Raw genomic sequence first — 20,134 nt, forward strand, 5'->3', positions numbered from 1 at the left:
ATAAACACTTATCAATATCATATCCAACTCAGAACCGACCAAATGCTAGATAACTTAAATTATTCATCTGGAGATGACTCAATCCAGGATTAATAATCCGAGGATGAGTCATCCCATCTCATTCAGTCCGTGAACCAAACGGGCCCTTAACCAAGAAAGGACATGAAATCATACTTACCTTTTTAAATAATGGGATATTTTAGAAAACTCTCCTGAAACTAATCGGGTAGCATCAAATCCAACCTAATTCAAAAACACAAACAATATAAAATGCGTATTATGAGAGAGAAAAAAACTTCATTCCACAGCTACCCTCAAGATTGTCATTATTGATTTAATTTATAATGAACAATACTTGAGCATATAACAAGGATGAAAGTTCAAGGGGTGTATTTGAAGCTGATGGCAAAGGCTAGGTTACTATTTCTGAAACAACTTCTAACGTCTCTTTGCAGCCGTACTCTTGCAGGAAACTCTATATAACAGCAAAATGAAATATCAATAGATGAAAATGCATCTTGTTGGGTGTTTGACAAGCTAAGCAATAGCAGAAAAAGAAGTTAGTATTATCTCACAGAAATTTATCTACCAACCCAGGTACCTTCACGCATTGCTTGAGAGGACCAAAAACTATTACTTGCGCATATGGGTTGGTGGCTGGAACATGAATTGAAATACCTGAAATAATAGTCTTAGTTGAGACTTGTCAAAACACAAATCCAAAAGCCGAATAAAACATTTTCTTGAAGCTTTACAAATATCTCTGTTTGGATTGCTGAATTTTTCAAATATTATTAAAATTTTTAAAAAGTACTCTGAAAGGTACTCTAAAAAGTAGTCTAAATTTTTTTTAATACTTAAAAAATATCTCAAAATATATTCTAAAAACTCTTCTACTCTTAAATATCCCAAAATGTTTTCTAAAAATATTTCAAAATATACTATAAAAATTTTATTACAGTAAAATTTTTCAAAAAAACCTCCAAAAATAACTAATCTAAATGGATTAGTTTATTAATTCTAGAAGATCTCCTGGATTCGAAATGATTACTTTAGACAAAACCAGTCCAAATTCAAGTTAAGCACTTTTGTTTGAGTGACAACAAATACCAATTGCCAGCCAATGGTCGTTGTGGATGACAATTCAGGCCAAGAAACAGCGCAGGTTCCACATGATGATTAATATACTAATCAAAGCCAAGAAACAGCTTCATCCGGCTAAACCGTCGCCAAGCACATGACTCACGAAATGATTGCTTTAGACAAAATTAGCACAAATTCAAGTTAAGCACTTTTGTTTGAGTGACAACAAATACCAGTTGCCAGCCAATACTTGGGAAGTTGAATGGTAAAATTTTAACTGTTCAAAAGGTTCAATAGTTGTCCAAATAACTTTTCAATACCCACACACAGATGGGGACATAAAAAAAAGTATGTACACACACATATATGTATACATTTATATGCGTATTTGTCTTAGTATTTCAACTGGTTAATTTTCTTTCTTTGCAATTGTTTGCCGACGCCTTATGTTTTGTTCATATACACATTATTCATGCCCTTCGGGCTTCCATCCCCATATAATGACGAGCTCTCATATCGCTTCCTAGATCCATGAACCAATATGCTGCTTTCTGCCATAAGCCAAACCAATCTTAATTCTAACTCCCCAAGTTGCCATAATACCTGTTAAGTTCCGGACATCGAGGTAAAGTCAAGAGATTGAATTTTATCATTTCATCAGTTTTGTAGGATCTGTGGAGAGAGATATGGAACAAAACAGAACTCAAAAACATACAGTAGTGTTAGTTCCATTGCCCCTTCAGGGGCATATAACTCCAATGCTTCAGCTGGGGAATATTCTTTACTCCAAAGGGTTCTCCATCGTAGTTGCACACTCCGAATTCAGACCTCCCAATCCTCTGAACCATCCTGAATTCATCTTTCACCCCTTGTCGGACAATTTATCTGGTTATCAGGCCTCTAGCAACAATTTAGTGGAACTCATATTAGCTATCAACAGCAACTGCAGAGCACCTCTGGAGGACTACATGGTTCAACTCATGGAAGATCAGAAGCTGCAGGGCTACCAGGTTGCTTGTATAATATATGATTCCCACTTGTGCTTTGTTGATTCGGTTGCTACTCATCTAAAGATTCCAGGCATAATTTTAAGGCCTGATATGGCTGTTTACATGCTAGCTTTTCGCTACTTCTGTCAACTTGAAGCAGAAAATCGTATTCCTTTTCCAGGTAAATTGCAAACTAATGGTTTAATATCTCATTTAAAAAAAAAAAAAAGAAATCTTTACATGAAAGATTTGAGTCCTTAAAGCTATAAGTTAGTCATTATCTGAACTTCTGGCGGTAAAAAATTGAAATATTGCGATTCACAGGGTCCCGGCTGCAGGAACCTGTACCAGAGCTCCATCCTTTGAGGTTTAAGGATTTACCCTATCCAATTACTAATGAAATACCCGAATGGATTATGGATTTCTTCGCTTCTTCAGTCAATATACGCTCTTCTGTGGCCATCATTTTGAATACAACAGATTGTCTTGAGCATTCAACCTTATCACAGCTTCAGCAATGTTACAAAGTTCCATGCTTCCCAATTGCGCCTCTCCACAAGTTGGGAGCGACAGCCACATCTACAAGCTTCCTGGAAGAGGACCAAAGTTGCATTGCTTGGCTCGAAAAGCAACCTCCAAATTCAGTGCTCTATATAAGCTTCGGCAGTATAGCATGCGTAAACGAACAAGAGCTAACAGAAACAGCTTGGGGACTGGGAAACAGTGGCATTCCATTTATATGGGTTCTTAGATCAGATTCTATAGATGGATCTCAGTTGGAAGATCACTTTCCTGAAGCCGTCAAAGCATTACTAGGAGAAAGAGGCCTAATAGTCAAATGGGCACCTCAGAAAAAAGTTTTGGCACATAGCGCTGTGGGGGGATTTTGGAGCCACTGTGGCTGGAATTCAACGATAGAAAGCATCTGCGAAGGCGTTCCAATGATTTGCAGACCACATTTTGCAGACCAATTATCAAATGCAAGATACTTGACTAGTGAATGGAAGGTAGGCCTGGAAATTGAGAATGTGCTGGATAGAGGGAGCATTGAGATATCTATAAGACGACTAATGGTTGATGCAGAAGGCAAAGAAATGAGGCAAAGAATGTCAGTGATGAAAGATAAACTAGAAGCTGGTTTGCAGAAAGGTGGTTCTTCTTACGAGTCCTTGAATGACTTGACAGAGTTTATCTCCCAACTTCCAAGCATGGTTCAAGAAGTTAAAGTTGATGATCCAGCAACTTCGGTCAGTAAAAATCTAATCCAGTTTGAAGGGCTCAAAAATTTGGTTTAGTTCTCGGGGTGCCCAAAGCGGCATGCTGAATTTGCATATTAAGGTTTCATTTCGTCTCAACTTCTAATTTCAGAATCAAATTTGTTTTTAGTTTTGGATGTATCATCGCCTTTGGCTACCTCCTTTGTTTCAGTAATTTTGACATTTTGGAAATGTGATATATAATCCGAGTTTTGTTCCTTTAAAAGTGATGTAGCATTTGGTGTTTGCAGGTGCTGCTATGAGTTTGTGGATTATGTAAGTTTTTTAATAGCATTTGGTGCATTAGGTAAATTCACATTTCCCACCGTAAGTGACAACAATTTTAAGACAAACAAAAGTTGGAAACATAAAAACTTTTAATAGCATGGGAGACTTACATACGAAACATGATGTGTTTTACATATCATTTTATCCTTTTCAAAATAGTATATCAGTTGATCTTTTTCACTTAATATAAGATTTAAATTACTCTTTTTAATTACATACCTATTGTCAAACATGATCAACAACCAATAATCAAAAAATTTGCAACCAAAATATTACAGAGAACAAACCTTAATATCATGAATATTCTTATCAGCATATTAAGGTTAGTTGCTTAGATTTTTATTGTATTAAAGTTCGTTCTTTGTAAGATTTTGGTTACAAATTTTTTTGATTATTTGTTATTAATCATGTTTGATAATGGATTTGTAACTGAAAAGAGTAATTTAAATCTTATATTAAGTGAAATATATAGAATGATATACTATTTTTTATGTCATATGTTTTTCATCATTGATAATAAATATCAAATTCTTGTGTTTTTTTTTTAATATTTGGGTTGGTATTAGATTAATTAAACAATTTAGTAGATGAGGGGTAATGATGGAATCATATTATTTTTTTCTCTTCTAATATCACTTTTTTATTGTTGGTTAAACTTAGATGTTACAAGATAATAAACTTCAAGAAAGATTAGTGTAATTTTCAAAATTTGAAGAGAGACCAATAAAATAGTTAGAAATCTCAAGGGAGGTTCCCAAAATTATCCCTAATTTATAATGAACAATACTTAGGTATATAACAAGAATGAAAGTTTTGGGGGTGTATTTGAAACTGATGGCAAAGGCTAGGTTACTATTTGTATTTTGGAAACTAGCAACCAACGGCTCTTTCTGAAACAGCTTCTAACGCCTCTTTTGCAACCATACTCTTGTGTATAACAGCAAAATGAAGCAGCAACAGATGAAAATGCATCTTGTTGGGTGTTTGACGAGCTAAAGCAATAGCAGAAAAGAAGTTAGTATTATCTCACAAAAATTTATCGACCAACCTACGTATCTTCACGCGTCGTGCGAGAGGACCAAAAACTATTACCTGCACGTAGAGGTGTCAAAATGGGTGACTTGGGCGGGTTTGGGTTGGGTAAAATGGGTAATGGGTATAAGTGAGTCAACCCATTTATACCCATTTAATTAGATGGGTATAAATGGGTAAGTCAAAAAATGAATTGGGTAATCCAATTACCCATTTATAACCCATTTATTTTAATTTTTTGTAAATTCATTTAAATTCATTTTTGCAAACTAAGTTATCAATTTATACCGCTCTTTGTACCCATCATTAGTTTTAAATATTTACTTATAATGTTCAATAAGCCTAATTACCAAATTTTTTTCATTTATACTCTATTTCACAAAATTACATATTATTTAATAATTGAATAATAAGAATATAAAAATTTGAACTAAGTACTATAAAAGTTAATATAAAAATTTAATCCAAAAATTTTTAACCCCTAACATTTTTTCCATATATAAATTTAAAATTTCATTTTAGAAAGATAAGAAAAGAGGCTCAAATTTATCATAAATTGGTAATACCGAAAAATGAGCAAGTTAACAAACTAGGAGAAAACAAAATAATAAAATAAAACTAACAAATAATAATAATAATAATGAAACAAAAGTAGTTAACATCATGACAAAATGAAAAATTTGAAAAAAAAATGGGTGGGGGAAAAGAAGAGATTTAGGGGAAGAGAATTTTAAATGGGTTAATTGGGTTTGATGGGTTACCCAATAATACCCATTTAATAAATGGGTATTATTGGGTAACCCATTTATATCCATATACAAAAATTTAAGATACCCATACCCATCTATTCATGGGCGGGTATGGGTAAATTTAGTTAAGTGGGTTGATTTGCCACCTCTACCTGCACGTTAGGGTCGGGGGCTGGAACATGAATTGAAATACCTCAAATGGTTAGTTGAGATTTGTCAAAATACAAATCCAAAAGCCCAATCAAACATTTTTTTTTTTGAAGCTTTACAAATATCTTTATTTTATGAATTCTAAAAGATCTCTTGGATTCGAGGATCCAGTTTTCATTTCCTTCATTCTATCTCACTCCAATTGTCAACACTCAACATTTTTTTGGTCGATTGTACCAAACAAAGAAAGAAGAAAGCATGAAAAGATATTCACAAATAATAAAATTCATACTAAAATATTCACAAACTTCATTCCTTTTTGAAAAATACTGAGGCTCCAAGTTTCATGTCTCTCTAATAATGATATTTTTTTTTCCTCGTTTTAACAAAGAATAATAGTGTTTAGACGGAACTGGTTAAAACATTGAGTTTCTCACAATGTGGATTGGATCTATACATATTGAAAGTGATCAAATAAAGATTGTTTATCATTTTCACCCCTCAAATTTTCTAAAACTCCCTTTTTACATTGCTCCCATCTCTTCCCACCCCCCTCCGTCCAAAAAAAATCTTTTTCGATTTTGTTCATTCTCTACATTGCCCCTAACATAAACAAAACTTTTATATTTATCCTATCGAAAATTTAAAAATCACCAAAGGAAAAGAGAATTTGAAAGATTTCTTAGTTAACATCACTGACGTTTAAAATTACTCTTTTGTCATCCTTATTAACATGTACTTAACCAAATCTTTGGCCTCCTAACCTCTGAATCCTAGCTTCATCGCTGCAGCCATGGAGTGGGGAAGCAATTGAGGCCGATATCAATTTTTACTTTAATAAAAGAATAAAACTTTCTTAATAAAAGAATCTTCAAGAAATTGCATCTTTAGAAAAAAATCAAAATATATTAATTGTAGGCACCAAGGGCACGGAACCTTCCAACAAAGATAAAAGGGAGAGGGACACAAATAGTTGTCAGTGCAATTGTTTGTAAATAATGTAGCATTTTTTGAACAAGTTGTAATTGGTCGCAAACCATTTGTACAGTTTTGTAATAGTCATATTAGAATCAGTTAATGTTATATTGTACATGTCAATTACTTCAGAGTGCTGTGATCTGAGCCACATATTTTCAAAATTTGTGACTATAACCAGGGCGAACCGTCCCTTTCTCTTGTCCGAAATAAGTATAAGAAAGGCCACTGACATTCCTAAAATTCTACTACTTCTCAACTAGTATGCCAAAAGAGGAGTCGATATTTTTGTCCTGAATTCGGTCAGATCTGAATTGTTTAATTCAAAATTTTAAAATATATTTATTTTTTTTAACTTTTGAATCGAAAGGATGAGATATGGTCAACCAAATCTGACCTTTCATTGCACCATGCGGTTGCACGCCGAGCAACCGTCGCCAACCACATGACTCACGAAATGATTGCTTTAGACAAAATTAGCCCAAATTCAAGTTAAGCACTTTTGTTTGAGTGTCAACAAATACCAATTGCCAGCCAATGGTCGTTGTGGATGACAATTCAAGCCAAGATTACACATGGTGATTAATATACTAATCAAAGCCAAGAAACAGCTTCATCCGGCTAAACCGTCGCCAAGCACATGACTCACGAAATGATTGCTTTAGACAAGACTAGCCCAAATTCAAGTTAAGCACTTTTGTTTGAGTGACAACAAATACCAGTTGCCAGCCAATGGTTGTGGATGACAATTCAAGCCAAGAAACAGCCCAGATTCCAGATGATGATTAATATACTAATCAAAGCATCGAAAAGGGCTCACTTTATCTCCCAACTTTTATAGCAACCATCAATTTACTCTCAAATGTTATTTTTTCGTCAGTTTACACATTTCTGTTAGCCAACTCAGCAAATTGACTAAAAAGTTGGCCACGTGACCGTTGCTAATTTTTAGGACGAAGATACCTTGAAACCTTGTTTCTTTCTTCTCTTTTTTGCTCATAACATTTGCAACTATCTTGATATTTTTTTAAATTTCTTTTCTCTTAAAACGATATCCAGAATTTTTTATTCTTTTTCTTAAATCATTCACAACTCCCTTAATTTTTTAATTCTTATTTTCTTTATTTCTTATATCTTCTCTTAATTTCTTGGCTTCTCTGGCTACAAGTTTATAATATGAAATTTTTCTAGACCTATCTAAACTTTTTCATAAGCATCAAAAAAAATCATCTGTAACTTTTTATACTAGACACTATTTTTTTACTTTTTCCAAATTGATATAGCCTTTTTGCAAACTGTTAGAAAAAATTTAAAATGTCGTATGTTAAGAGACAATGGAGAAGATTAATTACCGATGTTGTTCTGGTAACAATAAAATTTGCGTATATAAGATGATACCACCAGATCAACCGAAAAAAAAATTAATTTGTATCGACCTCGAATGTATTAGTCATTGTACTGATCATGTATATCGACATAGCTTGAATTCACAATATCAAGTTTCGCTAACTGTTACTTATATACATATAGCATAATCATTGTCTACTTGGGCCAAAAACAATTCACTATCCGTCATTAGTAGGAAGCCACCAAAATTAATAACAAAATATCATCAATTCATCTAGAAAAAAAAGAACAAACATTATCATCTAATTGTTGACCATCAGAAACGTCATTTTTTGCCAACTAGTACGTTGGACTTTGAAGCAGCACGTGACGATCCTTTAGAGGGATGCCACTAGGTTAGTACATATTTGATTTCACCCATTTGCTTTCATCTGGAACTGGCATAATGAGGTTCATATAGGTCCCCTTGTCTATGTCAACCGTGTACCAATCATGAACAAAGTCAACTGGCTTACAAGGAAACCTTTATGGTAGGAACCTGCCTATGGTAGGAATGTCGGCAGAGAGCGACACGTGTTGGGGGTAAAATGGTCCAAACGGAGACGTTAAATTGTCGGAGAGCGCGTGCATAGGGAATCAAGTAGAAGCGTGTACGGATGGAAGCAAACAGCAGACTGACTTCCGTACTATGTTATTGCAAGTCTTTCCTTTGTACCAAATATTTGGTGACCCCACTTCTTCCCCATAGCGTCTGAATTAAGCTTCAACTTTGGCTTTCCATTATTGAAGTTCGGCTTCCACTATGGACCCGAATACCGGATGACACAATGTAACTACATTCATTTTATATTTATTTTTACATTACATATGCATGTCATTCTTTTTAGTGGTTGCACCTTATATTCGTGAACTATTTGCAGAAAAAAAATAAAATTTTAGACTATACTAAATTTGTTATACCAAATATGTTATTCTTATTATTGTATTATTTGTTACGCCACTTTTCTCATTTTGTTAGGTCTACATTAATGCAAGTTTAATTCTTATTATGTCTCGTGTATCAGAAAATACATATTATCTTATTGACGTTGATACTTCCAATAGGTAATCAAATTGATGCTAAAATTTTAGAATGAATAAGTTGCTTTTGCATAAAGGTTGTAAAGGTTTCTTGAGACTTTATGAATTATTCTTCTTGCGTTTGCAAAAACAATTGCAGAAGATTTTTTGTAGTGGAAACGGAGTTAAAACTTGCTATAAGTTACTTTCCTATATTTCAATTTTATCCTAAAGGGTAATTTGCTGTTCAACCTAATTTTATTCCAATTTTATCCAACTAGTAAATTAACTTATGAAAAATAGTGAAGTGGATAATTTATGGAGGCAAGCCGTAAATAGTGGGTGGTTAACTGTAAAACGCCTTTATGTTTATTTTATTTCGATAAATAAATTTGTTTTTGAGAAAATGGATACTCTTTCCTTATAATGCAGGAAAGCCATAAACAGCGACTGTTTTATTAGAAAACGGGCTTATTTTCTTTTTTTTTCGAAAAGAAAATTTGTTTTTGGAAAAATGAGTGTTAAAATAAATTTTCTTTTAATCCGATCAATCAATTTTATCTAGACATCCATACAAAAATTTATTTATCGGATAAAATAAAAATAAACCTGTTTTTGAATACAACACTAGCTCTTTATGGCTTTCCGCCATTATAAGAATAGAGTACACATTTTTCCATAAAAAAAATTTATGGATAAAATAAAATTCTGCATAAACCCATTTTCCAATAAAACACTACCTCTTTATGACTTTCCTCCATTATAAGAACACAGTGCCCGTTTTTCTCATAAAAAATTTTATTTATCGGATCAAATAAAAATAAACCCGTTTTTCAATAAAACACTAGTTCTTTATGACTTTTTTCCATTATAAGAACAGCGTACCCATTTTTCTATAAAATACTAGCTCTTCCTGACTTTCCTCCATTAGAAGAATAGAGTACCCATTTTTGCATACAAAAATTTTATTTATCGAATAAAATAAAAATAGATCCTTTTTGAATAAAACACTAGCTCTTTATGACATTCCTCCATTATAAGAACATAGTACCCATTTTTCATAAACTAATTTATTTATTTGATAAAATAAAAATAAATCTATTTTTCAAAATAAGCACCAGCTACTTATAGCTTTCCTCCATAAATTATCTATTTTCTTAAGTTAATTTATTAGTTGGATATAATCAGAAAAAAATTAGGTTCAACAGAAAATTACCCTTTACGATAAGATTGAAATACAGGAAAGTAACCTATAGCAAGTTTTAACTCCATTTCCAATACAAAAAATCTTCTGAAATTCTTTTTACAAACGCAAGACACCTAATTCATAAAGTCTCAAGAAACCTTTACAACCGTTATACAAAAGCAACTTATTCATTCTAAATTTTTACCATCAATTTGATTATCTGTTGCACGTATCCACCTGAATAGGATATTATGTATTTTCTGGGACACGAGACATAATAACAATTACACTTGTATTAATGTAGACCCAACAAAATGAGAGAAATAGCGTAACAATTAATACACTAATAAGAATAACAGAGTTGGTATAACAAAATTAGTATAGTCCAGAATTTTTTTTTTCTGCAGATAGTTCATGAATATGAGATTGAACCACTAAAAAAAAGACATCTATATCTATCTATATATATATAAATTTGAGAAAGAATTTTTAGCAACAAGCCTTCACACGTCTTCCCACTACCAATTCTATTTTTCTAGCATTTCACATTTAATTTAATTTATAAAATATATTTCTCTTAACTTCCACATCTACTCTTCACATTTGAAATTGTTAGTTACTTTTTAAAATCATTTCATTTCAAATTGTTGGTTAATGTGCATGTTATCTTATTTGTACTTCAACCTATCACGTTTTCGATTACCTTGCGTTATTTATGATTCTACTCCAATTAAAACTTCTATAAGACCATAACAAGAGATAACAAATATGACATCCTTTCATGCTTTCTTATTAATTTAAATAAGTAAGATTATTTACACTATATTTTTGTTATTCACACTTCAATAATCATTTTGATCATATAGTTTTCATTAATTAGACTATATGATAAAACAAATGGTGGAATTACAAATAATAAAAAATGGAGTGCAAATAACATTTTTCTAAGTAAGAAGTGCCTTCCATGCCTTTCTAATTTAAATAAGTAAGAAGTGGCTCCACTTATATAGGAATTTGGTTTGAAATTTATTAGTGGGAAGGTAAATAAAGAGAAAACATTACCAAACTTAGTAAAAGTAAAAAAGTAAATAATAATATTTTATCTTTTAACTTAGTAATCCTAAGTAAAATAGCAAAATTATACAGAAAACAAAAGGAAATAATGTCGTGGATTTAAAAAATAAAGAATGGTACCATTCATGAAATCTAAATTATGAAATCACTAAATAAAAAAAAAGTACTACTGGCCTTTTAACGTGGAAATTTTTTTTTGATAAATATGATAATAACAACACCAATTCTACCAAAAATTTTAAAAAAAGTAACATTATAGTTTAAGAAAAAAATATAGAACATTCGACCCTAAAATACTACTTAATTTGTATATATCTAACCCAAATTTGACCCTGATTAGATTTGAATAAGAATGTAAAACCCAAACGCTAAGGATAACTTTTGGTATCATTAATTATTTTATGTATTCTTATTAGCATCTTCATATGTAAGTATGTATTTGCTATGTTAAATAAAAGTTATCTTTAATTAGTTGGCAATATCTAGGCAGACAATTGAAATTATATGAATACAATAGTCTTTCAAAACAATTGACTATTGTATTCATATAATAGGCAATATTCGAACCTGTGCTTTTACCTTGCAGCCGCGGACAACATGTTAACGTTGCATCTCCACGCGCGATTCCACGGCTTAACGTCTCCGTTTGCAATCCATCCACCTGCAACACGTGTCGGCCTCTGGAGGCCTTCCTACCATAGACACGGTCGACGGGTTCCTACCATAAAGGTATCCTACCATCTCCATTCATAATTGCCACACAAGCATGTGTTGTCTTCTGTGTCTAAAACTAACAGTGCAATACACATTTGCTAGTATTATGACCTGTGTCATGCATGGGTTTACATATTAGATTGATTGCAAGAAAGAGTTTACTGAATTGAATAAATCTCTTCGGATTGAAATCTTTTTCCAAAAAAAATTGGCGGCATCATAAATATTTTTACAAATCACATTTTCATCTCAAATGCATCACAAATCCAAAAAGTACTACACTATGCTTTTTGAAAATGTCTTCCAAACAATCTTCACTCCAAATTGGCCTACCAATTTTTGGATAGGTGGGAAAACTTTATTGTAAATTTGTTTCTATAAAATGCTCTGGATAAGGTGCTTTTAAAGTTTTAAAAATTTCTTTTAATATTGCCGCTATCTCTATGCCATCCCAAGTCATCTATGCCATCTCCTTCATTTCCCTTCCTGCCTATCTAGTCCAAATGAACATAAAATAGGACTACTAAATTTACTAGTTAAATAAAGGGACTTTCTAAGGGCACCTGTTAATGTGGATAAAAAAATAACTTGTTTAATTAATGCATTAATTATTTTGTATTCTAGGAAGCTAATTATTAGGAATTCACATTGTAAATGACATAACTAACCTTTACCCTAAAATAAACATTACAAATCTTCTACTAGCATTCAACTTTCTACCGCCAAAATTCTCTCTCTCTCTCTCTCTCTCTCTCTCTCTCACACGTCAAAAATAATATCTTTCTCTCTATGGCTCCAAAAATAATGCTTTTAATAAAAAATCGCAAAAATGGAGCCATTAAGATGCATAAAACCCTAAGTTAGCAGGAAGTTAGATCCAAAGGCAAGGATAACACTCAAAGGTACATCTTATTATGCCATTCCATCTTTTCTTTTCTCTGTCAATTCATTAATTTAATCTTTTGTAATTAATTCGTAAATTATTCTTTTCTAGATGAGGATTATGTTAAAATTAAGTTTGTCTTCTTTTCATGTTTATATGATATCTAAAGATAAATTTTTAAACGAATTTGGTGATGGTAGTTTTCTTGTTTATACGATGTTTATACTTGTTATCATGTCTATGTTTTCTTGTAGTTTTATGTTCCTACTATTGATTTCAATTTTTTTTACACCTCTACTATTCTTGCAGGTCTTATCCCTTTTTTTGTACTCTTTCCTTCTCCTTCCCAGTTATTATCTCTATATACCCAACTTTTAGAAGATTGAAGATATTAGTAGGTTCTTCTCGTGGTAAGTAGGGGTATGCATCAGAATCGAAATTGATAATTCGAAACTTTGAATTCAAAATTTTTTGAAATTTTGGAATCAGAAATTCCGACCGAATTCAAATTCGTTCCGAATTCAATTTGGAATTGAGTAAATTTCGATTTCACTGAATTCGGGAACCCTTTTTTTTCCTTTATTTGATTTGAAACATAGAAACATGGAATATTATATATAAAAAATATTGTATAAAAATATTATATAGATAATGTTATATATATTATATATATATAAAATACCGAATTTGAAATCGAATACCGATTTCGAATTGTGAATTCGAAATCGAATATTTCGATTTGACAAACCCCATTACCGAATTCAAACCAAATTCACATATTTCGAAATTAGAAAACCTTATTTTCATTCCGAATTTCGAATTATCGATTTCAAAAATTTCGTATTCAATTCGAATTCAGTCGGTAAATCGAAATTTTTCGATTTTACATACTTCTAGTGGTAAGTAATTTCTTTGCTTCTCTATTTTCTTAACATAATTACATAATTAGTTGTTTTTTTTTGCTGCTCTTTTTTTTTTTGGCTTTGAACCATCAACAGTAGCTTTGTTAAACTTGGTGGAAAATTATGTGACTTTAGCTAACAAATAAAGGGCAGTCACAACTGTACCAGGACAACAAATTTAGGCACTAAAATCAATGATAATGTAAAATAATAAGAACTTTTGAATAGTATTTCACACTTTAAGTTCATAAATTTGTTGCATTTTTAAGGAATAAATTGTTGTACGAGTGCATACGTAGAGTAAGTTGTAGACGCTACCAAACCTTGGCTTATTAACCTAAAAATCCTTAGTGGGAAGCTCTTGACGATGTAGCAAATAAACGGAAGAAAACTGTTTCTAATGCTGGAGATTTCAATCCAATATTTTCATTAAAGGTTTAGAATAGATTATTGTAGTTTTGGTTATTTCATTTTTTTAAATCACTTCTCAATTAAACAGTGAATTTACTTTGTTTTAATTCCACTAATATTTCAAATGGTCTGTTTTGTCATTTAGAAAAAATTTTCCTTGTTAATAGTTTTCCAAAACTAAAGACATCACCTTTTAAATGTTAAAATTCATTAATTAGGGTAACTTTATTCATGTTAACGGGCACCCGTTAGCTGAACTGCTAAACAAATAATATGTTCATCTGTACATGCTTCATGCCTTAAATAATTAGTTTTTATATTTTTGTTTCCATAACTTAATTCAACAGGTATAAACATTAATCATAGAACCAAAATTCCTGTGTTGGTAATGTGAAGTTTAGAAGTAAGAACTATGATAATAAAAGTGAGGAGCGATGAATATCAGTTTTCAAGGAAAAAATAAAAATTTAGATGTAGTTATAAGTTTTCCTTTTCCTTTTGTGAAAAAATATAGTTTACAACCTCATTTTGAAATACCTAATAAAAAAAGATGTATTACTGAACGGATACAAATTATAATTAGTTCAGAATTGTTTTTCGTTTGAAATGAATTCGAACAGTGTTTAAGAAATCAAGAAGAAGATTTCTTTCTAATATATAATAAATATATGTGAATGTATGGAACTTAAAATTGGGAATTGCGACAGAAGAAAGTGAAGAGTTAAATAAGTGTATTCATATAGGGTATTATGTATTATCTTTGGGATTTGCAAATTCTGGTTATTATTTTGAATATTAGTTGTTCAATAAAAATAAAAGCTTTGACGTACTTTTTCATTTTCCAAAATGAAATCTATGACCAAATTTTAGAACACTCATGATCAATGAAAGAAATACATATTATTGAATATAGTTAACTGATAATGTGTGAAAAAGTATTTCAATTAGAAAATTATGAGAATTTTGATCTTCATTTGAGCATCAAGTTGACATATTTCTCTTTTTGTGTAATAAAACTGATACCAATACGTGAAAATTTGATATATTGGGTTTTGTTGCTGTTTGCATTATAGTGGATTATATATAGTTGATAATTGTGACCGCCAAATCTAAAGAAAGCATTTTATTTTGTGTTTGTTCTTGATAATTTTCTGAAGATCTATGTAAAAATTACTGTGTTGTTAAATAAAAATATTCATGTTATCTTTTTAGACTTGTATCTTTTGTAACATTAAGCGCTATATTAATTTTAGGTAAACTTTCTACGTACTAACAATGTATATAGGAGTGGATGTAGAAGTAAACCGCATAATATAAGTTCAATTTTGAAATTCAAATTTTACATATATAGCATACAACAACACCAGTTTGTGTAAAACATTCTTAATAGGGGTGGCAATTCTCGATACAATCCGAAAATATGAATCGAACCCAATACCAAATTATCAGATATGGGTTTACTCTTCACTAGTTTGGGTTAAAATCAGGTCAAATCCAAATAATCCACCAAGCAGATAGATCCAAATCAGGTCAAACATGGGTTGACCCGTTTGACCCATCTAAGCCGTTAAATCTGTAAGCTTGTAATTTAATAAATAAATTGGAGACATAAAGTAAATTAAAAAAATTAACCAATTTTCATGCACATAGGAGTAAATTATTTGGATAGCTACAAAACTTTTTGAACAGTGGAATTTTGGTCACTCAACTATTAATAGTATGTTTTTAACCACTAAACCATTAAAAATATAAATTTTGAATAATTTCATCTAATTCCATCGTTAATTCTGCTAAATCTAATTATTAATAGTATGTCTCTTAAATTGTGCGACCCCTTAGATCTAGCCGAGTTAATAGTGGAATTAGATGAAATGATCCAAAGTTTACACTTTTAATAGTTCAGTAAGTAAAAATATGCTATTAATAGTTGAATGATCAAATCTCAACTATTCAAAAAGTTTAAAGGCTACTCGGATAACTTTTCAATTTCCACACACATATAGGGATATAAAAAAGGTATGTACACACATATACGTAGACATTATATGTGCATGTTTGTCTTATTATTCCAACTGCTTATTGTTTTCTTTCTTTTCAATTGTTTGCCGAGGCATTATGTTTTGTTTCCATTTTCATTAACAATTCAAGTGTAACTACATTTTCCATCTACTATTCTGTCCAACTTTCACACCTTTTATAATTGCGAGGCCGTCCCTACCAAATTGCACATCTATCTTTTTTATGCTACCAACCGGTTCCCCCTCGCACAATATTCCTTAGTCTTTGTCACTCTAATCCCTCACTCACCACATACTTCGCTCATTTACACATTATTCATGCACTTCGGATATACACGTTTCGTTCAATGGCTACCCGGATAACTTTTCAATTTCCACACACATATATGTATACATTTATATGTGCGTGTTTGTCTTATTATTCCAACTGCTTATTTTTAAATTGTTTGCCGACGCCTTACGTTTTGTTTTCGTTTCATTAACAATTCAAGTGCAATTACAATTTTCATCTACTATTCTGTCCAACTTTCACACCCTTTTTATAATTGCGAGGCCATCCCTAGTATTTGTCAGTCCCTCGCTTACCTACCCCATACATTTTTTATTCACTTTTTCCTCTCCCCGTTCATATACACATTATTCCATGCCCTTCGGGCTTCCATCCCCAAATTCACGCACACGTGCCTTGCATTAATGACGAGCTCTTATAGGAACGGTCCAAGTGTTCCTACCATAAATGGATCCATGAACCAATATGCAGCTTTCTGCCATGAGCCAAACCAATCTTAATTTGACTCCCCAAGTCGCTATAATACCTGTTAAGTTCCAGACCTGGAGATAAAGTCAGGAGATTGAACTTTATCATTTCATCAGTTTTGTAGGATCTGTGGAGAGAGAGATGGAACAAAGCAGAACTCAAAAACACACAGTAGTGTTAGTTCCATTGCCCCTTCAGGGGCATATGACTCCAATGCTTCAGCTGGGGAGTGTTCTTTACTCTAAGGGGTTCTCCATCGTAGTTGCACACTCTGAATTCAGACCTCCCAATCCTCTGAACCATCCTGAATTCATCTTTCACCCCTTGTCGGACGGTTTATCTGGTTATCAGGCCTGTATCGACAATTTAATGCATCTCATATTAGCTATCAACAGCAACTGCAGAGCACCTATGGAGGACTACATGGTTCAACTCATGGAAGATCAGAAGCTGCAGGGCCACCAGGTTTCTTGTATCATATATGATTCCCACTTGTGCTTTGTTGATTCGGTTGCTACTCATCTAAATATTCCAGGCATTATTTTAAGGCCTGATATGGCTGTTTACATGCTAGCTTTTCGCTACATCTGTCAACTTGAAGCAGAAAATCGTATTCCTTTTCCAGGTAAATAGCAAACTATTGGTTCAATATCTCAATAAAAAAATCTTTACATGAAATCTTTGAGTTCTTTAAGTTATAAGTTAGTCATTTTCTGAACTTATGGCGGCAAAAAATTGAAATATTGCGATTCACAGAGTCCAGGCTGCAGGACCCTGTACCAGAGCTCCATCCTTTGAGGTTTAAGGATTTACCGCATCCAATTACTAAAGAAATACCCGAATGGATTATGGATTTCTTCGTTTCTTCAGTTAATATACGCTCTTCTGTGGCCATCATTTTGAATACAACAGATTGTCTTGAGCATTCAACCTTATCACGGCTTCAGCAATGTTACAAAGTCCCATGCTTCCGAATTGCGCCTCTCCACAAGTTGGGAGCTGCAGCCACATCTACAAGCTTCCTGGAAGAGGACCAAAGTTGCATTGCTTGGCTCGAAAAGCAACCTCCAAATTCAGTGCTCTATGTAAGCTTGGGCAGCCTAGCATGCGTAAATGAACAAGAGCTAACAGAAACAGCTTGGGGCCTGGCAAACAGTGGCATTCCATTTATATGGGTTCTTAGATCAGATTCTATGGATGGATCTCAGTTGGAAGATCACTTTCCTGAGGGCGTCATAGCATTACTAGGAGAAAGAGGCTTAATAGTCAAATGGGCACCTCAGAAAAAAGTTTTGGCACATAGGGCTGTGGGGGGGTTTTGGAGCCACTGTGGCTGGAATTCAACAATAGAAAGCATCTGCGAAGGCGTTCCAATGATTTGCAGACCACATTTTGCAGACCAATTATCAAATGCAAGATACTTGACTTATGAATGGAAGGTAGGCCTGGAAATTGAGAATGTGCTGGATAGAGGGAGCATTGAGAAATCTATAAGACGACTAATGGTTGATGCAGAAGGCAAAGAAATGAGGCAAAGAATGTCAGTGATGAAAGATAAACTAGAAGCTGGTTTGCAGAAAGGTGGTTCTTCTTATGAGTCCTTGAATGAATTGACAGAGTTTATCTCCCAACTTCCAAGCATGGTTCAAGAAGGTAAAGTTGATGATCCAGCAACCTCAGTCAGTAAAAATTTAATCCAGTTTGAAGGGCTCAAAAATTTGGTTTAGTTCTTGGGGTGCCCAAAGTGGCAGGCTGAATTTGCATATTAAGGTTTCATTTCGTCTCAACTTCGAATTTCAGAATCAAATTTGTTTTGGCTACCTCCTTTGTTCCAGTAATTTTGACATTTTGGAAATGTGATATATAATCCGAGTTTTGTTCCTTTAAAAGTGATGTAGCATTTGGTGTTTGCAGGTGCTGCTGTGAGTTTGAGGATTACGTAGTTTTTTAATTGCATTTTGTGCTATTATGTAGTTTGAGGATTATCAGGGGGAGAAAACTAACATTTTTAAATTTTTTTTATAGGCTATTTTAAAGTTTCAAAAAAAATTGCATCCCCTCAGCTGACCATGGCTCCGCCACTTATAAGATTGGCCACGACCAAAAAATGAGGAACAAAAGCCAACATTTACCTTGAAGGATATATGTTACTATGTCTAACTGAATTTTTTTTTTGTTTTAAGAATTTTCTGAGTATTTTAGCAATTACTATATATAGAAGAAAAGAGATTGTGGAATATGTACTAAAAACGATATTTGAGCTTGAGGTAATATGACTTTGGCTCCATTTGGGGTTAATTAAGTGAAAAATGATATTCAAATGTGTTCTAATAATCTTTGGTATGGAACTTGAATTCAAACGCCTACAAGAATAATTGGCTGAGTCGAGACTTATCAAAACATCACAAAAAAATCCAGTAAATACCTCTATTCATAATCACTATTTTTGCAAATAAAATGATAAAGGAGTGGTCAAATACCTGTTGGTGATGAATTGCACGTACTTTCCTTAGATAGCCAAATGGGCTTTTTCCTCATTCTATCTCACTACAATTCTTCATAATCGTTATTAATTATTTGGACTCGTACAAAAGAAAGAAAAAAAAATTCATAATCGGAATACTATTCTTTTTTTTTTTTTTTACTTTTCTTTCCCTCTTGACACCCTTCTTACTCCCAAATTATCAATCTATAATTTGAATTTTGAACCTGATACTGAATTAATAATTTAAAGAAGAAATGGATATCAATCATGGAATCAAGAAGCTGTCTGGCTTATATTACTTGTACATTAGTCTAGTGATATCAATCATTATTAGAGTAGGTCAATCTTTATTTGAGTAACACGATGTTGCTTCACAAGTCTGCCATGTGCAATCTGTATAAGAGACTGGCTAGTGCAAGTTGTACTAACCTTAATTTTTTAGAGTGTGATGCATCTACATTCCAGAAATTCATGAGTTTCTAGAGAAAAGTTGAGGACAAGCACTGAGATAGGGGAACGTCAATATATTAATTATTGGAGGAGAAGAGAAAAACCACTGAGATTTGTGTTTCTCAGCTGTATGCCAGAAGTAGAGGTGGCAATTTGTCCCAAGTCCCAATGGGCTACCCATGCCCAAAAGGACTCTGGGTGGGATGGGTATTGTAATTTGATATTGGGTTTAAAATGGGATGCATCCCAATTGTACCCATTATTTGATGGGAAATGTTGGGATACTTGGGTGCCCATTGGGTCCAAATATCTTCCCAAAAAATTTC

At 32.7% G+C, this 20,134-nt stretch overlaps 2 protein-coding genes across 2 annotated transcripts; both read left to right on the forward strand.

Annotated features, from left to right (window-relative positions):
- The first annotated feature begins 1,769 nt into the window (after window positions 1–1,769).
- LOC113752190 (UDP-glucose iridoid glucosyltransferase-like) lies at window positions 1,770–3,591 on the forward strand. Its single transcript, XM_027296322.1, has 3 exons — window positions 1,770–2,253; window positions 2,397–3,319; window positions 3,580–3,591. Exons 1-3 carry the CDS (start codon window positions 1,770–1,772, stop codon window positions 3,589–3,591), a joined length of 1,419 nt encoding a protein of 472 aa, XP_027152123.1.
- Window positions 3,592–17,077: 13,486 nt separating this feature from the next.
- On the forward strand, window positions 17,078–18,758 carry LOC113752191 (UDP-glucose iridoid glucosyltransferase-like). The gene is made up of 2 exons (XM_027296323.1): window positions 17,078–17,498; window positions 17,630–18,758. The coding sequence occupies exons 1-2, from the start codon at window positions 17,078–17,080 to the stop codon at window positions 18,598–18,600; spliced, it is 1,392 nt and encodes a 463-aa protein (XP_027152124.1). The 3' UTR covers window positions 18,601–18,758.
- Window positions 18,759–20,134: the final 1,376 nt, after the last annotated feature.

This window comes from Coffea eugenioides, chromosome 11 (assembly GCF_003713205.1).
Source record: "Coffea eugenioides isolate CCC68of chromosome 11, Ceug_1.0, whole genome shotgun sequence".
NCBI classification, from domain to species: domain Eukaryota; kingdom Viridiplantae; phylum Streptophyta; class Magnoliopsida; order Gentianales; family Rubiaceae; genus Coffea; species Coffea eugenioides.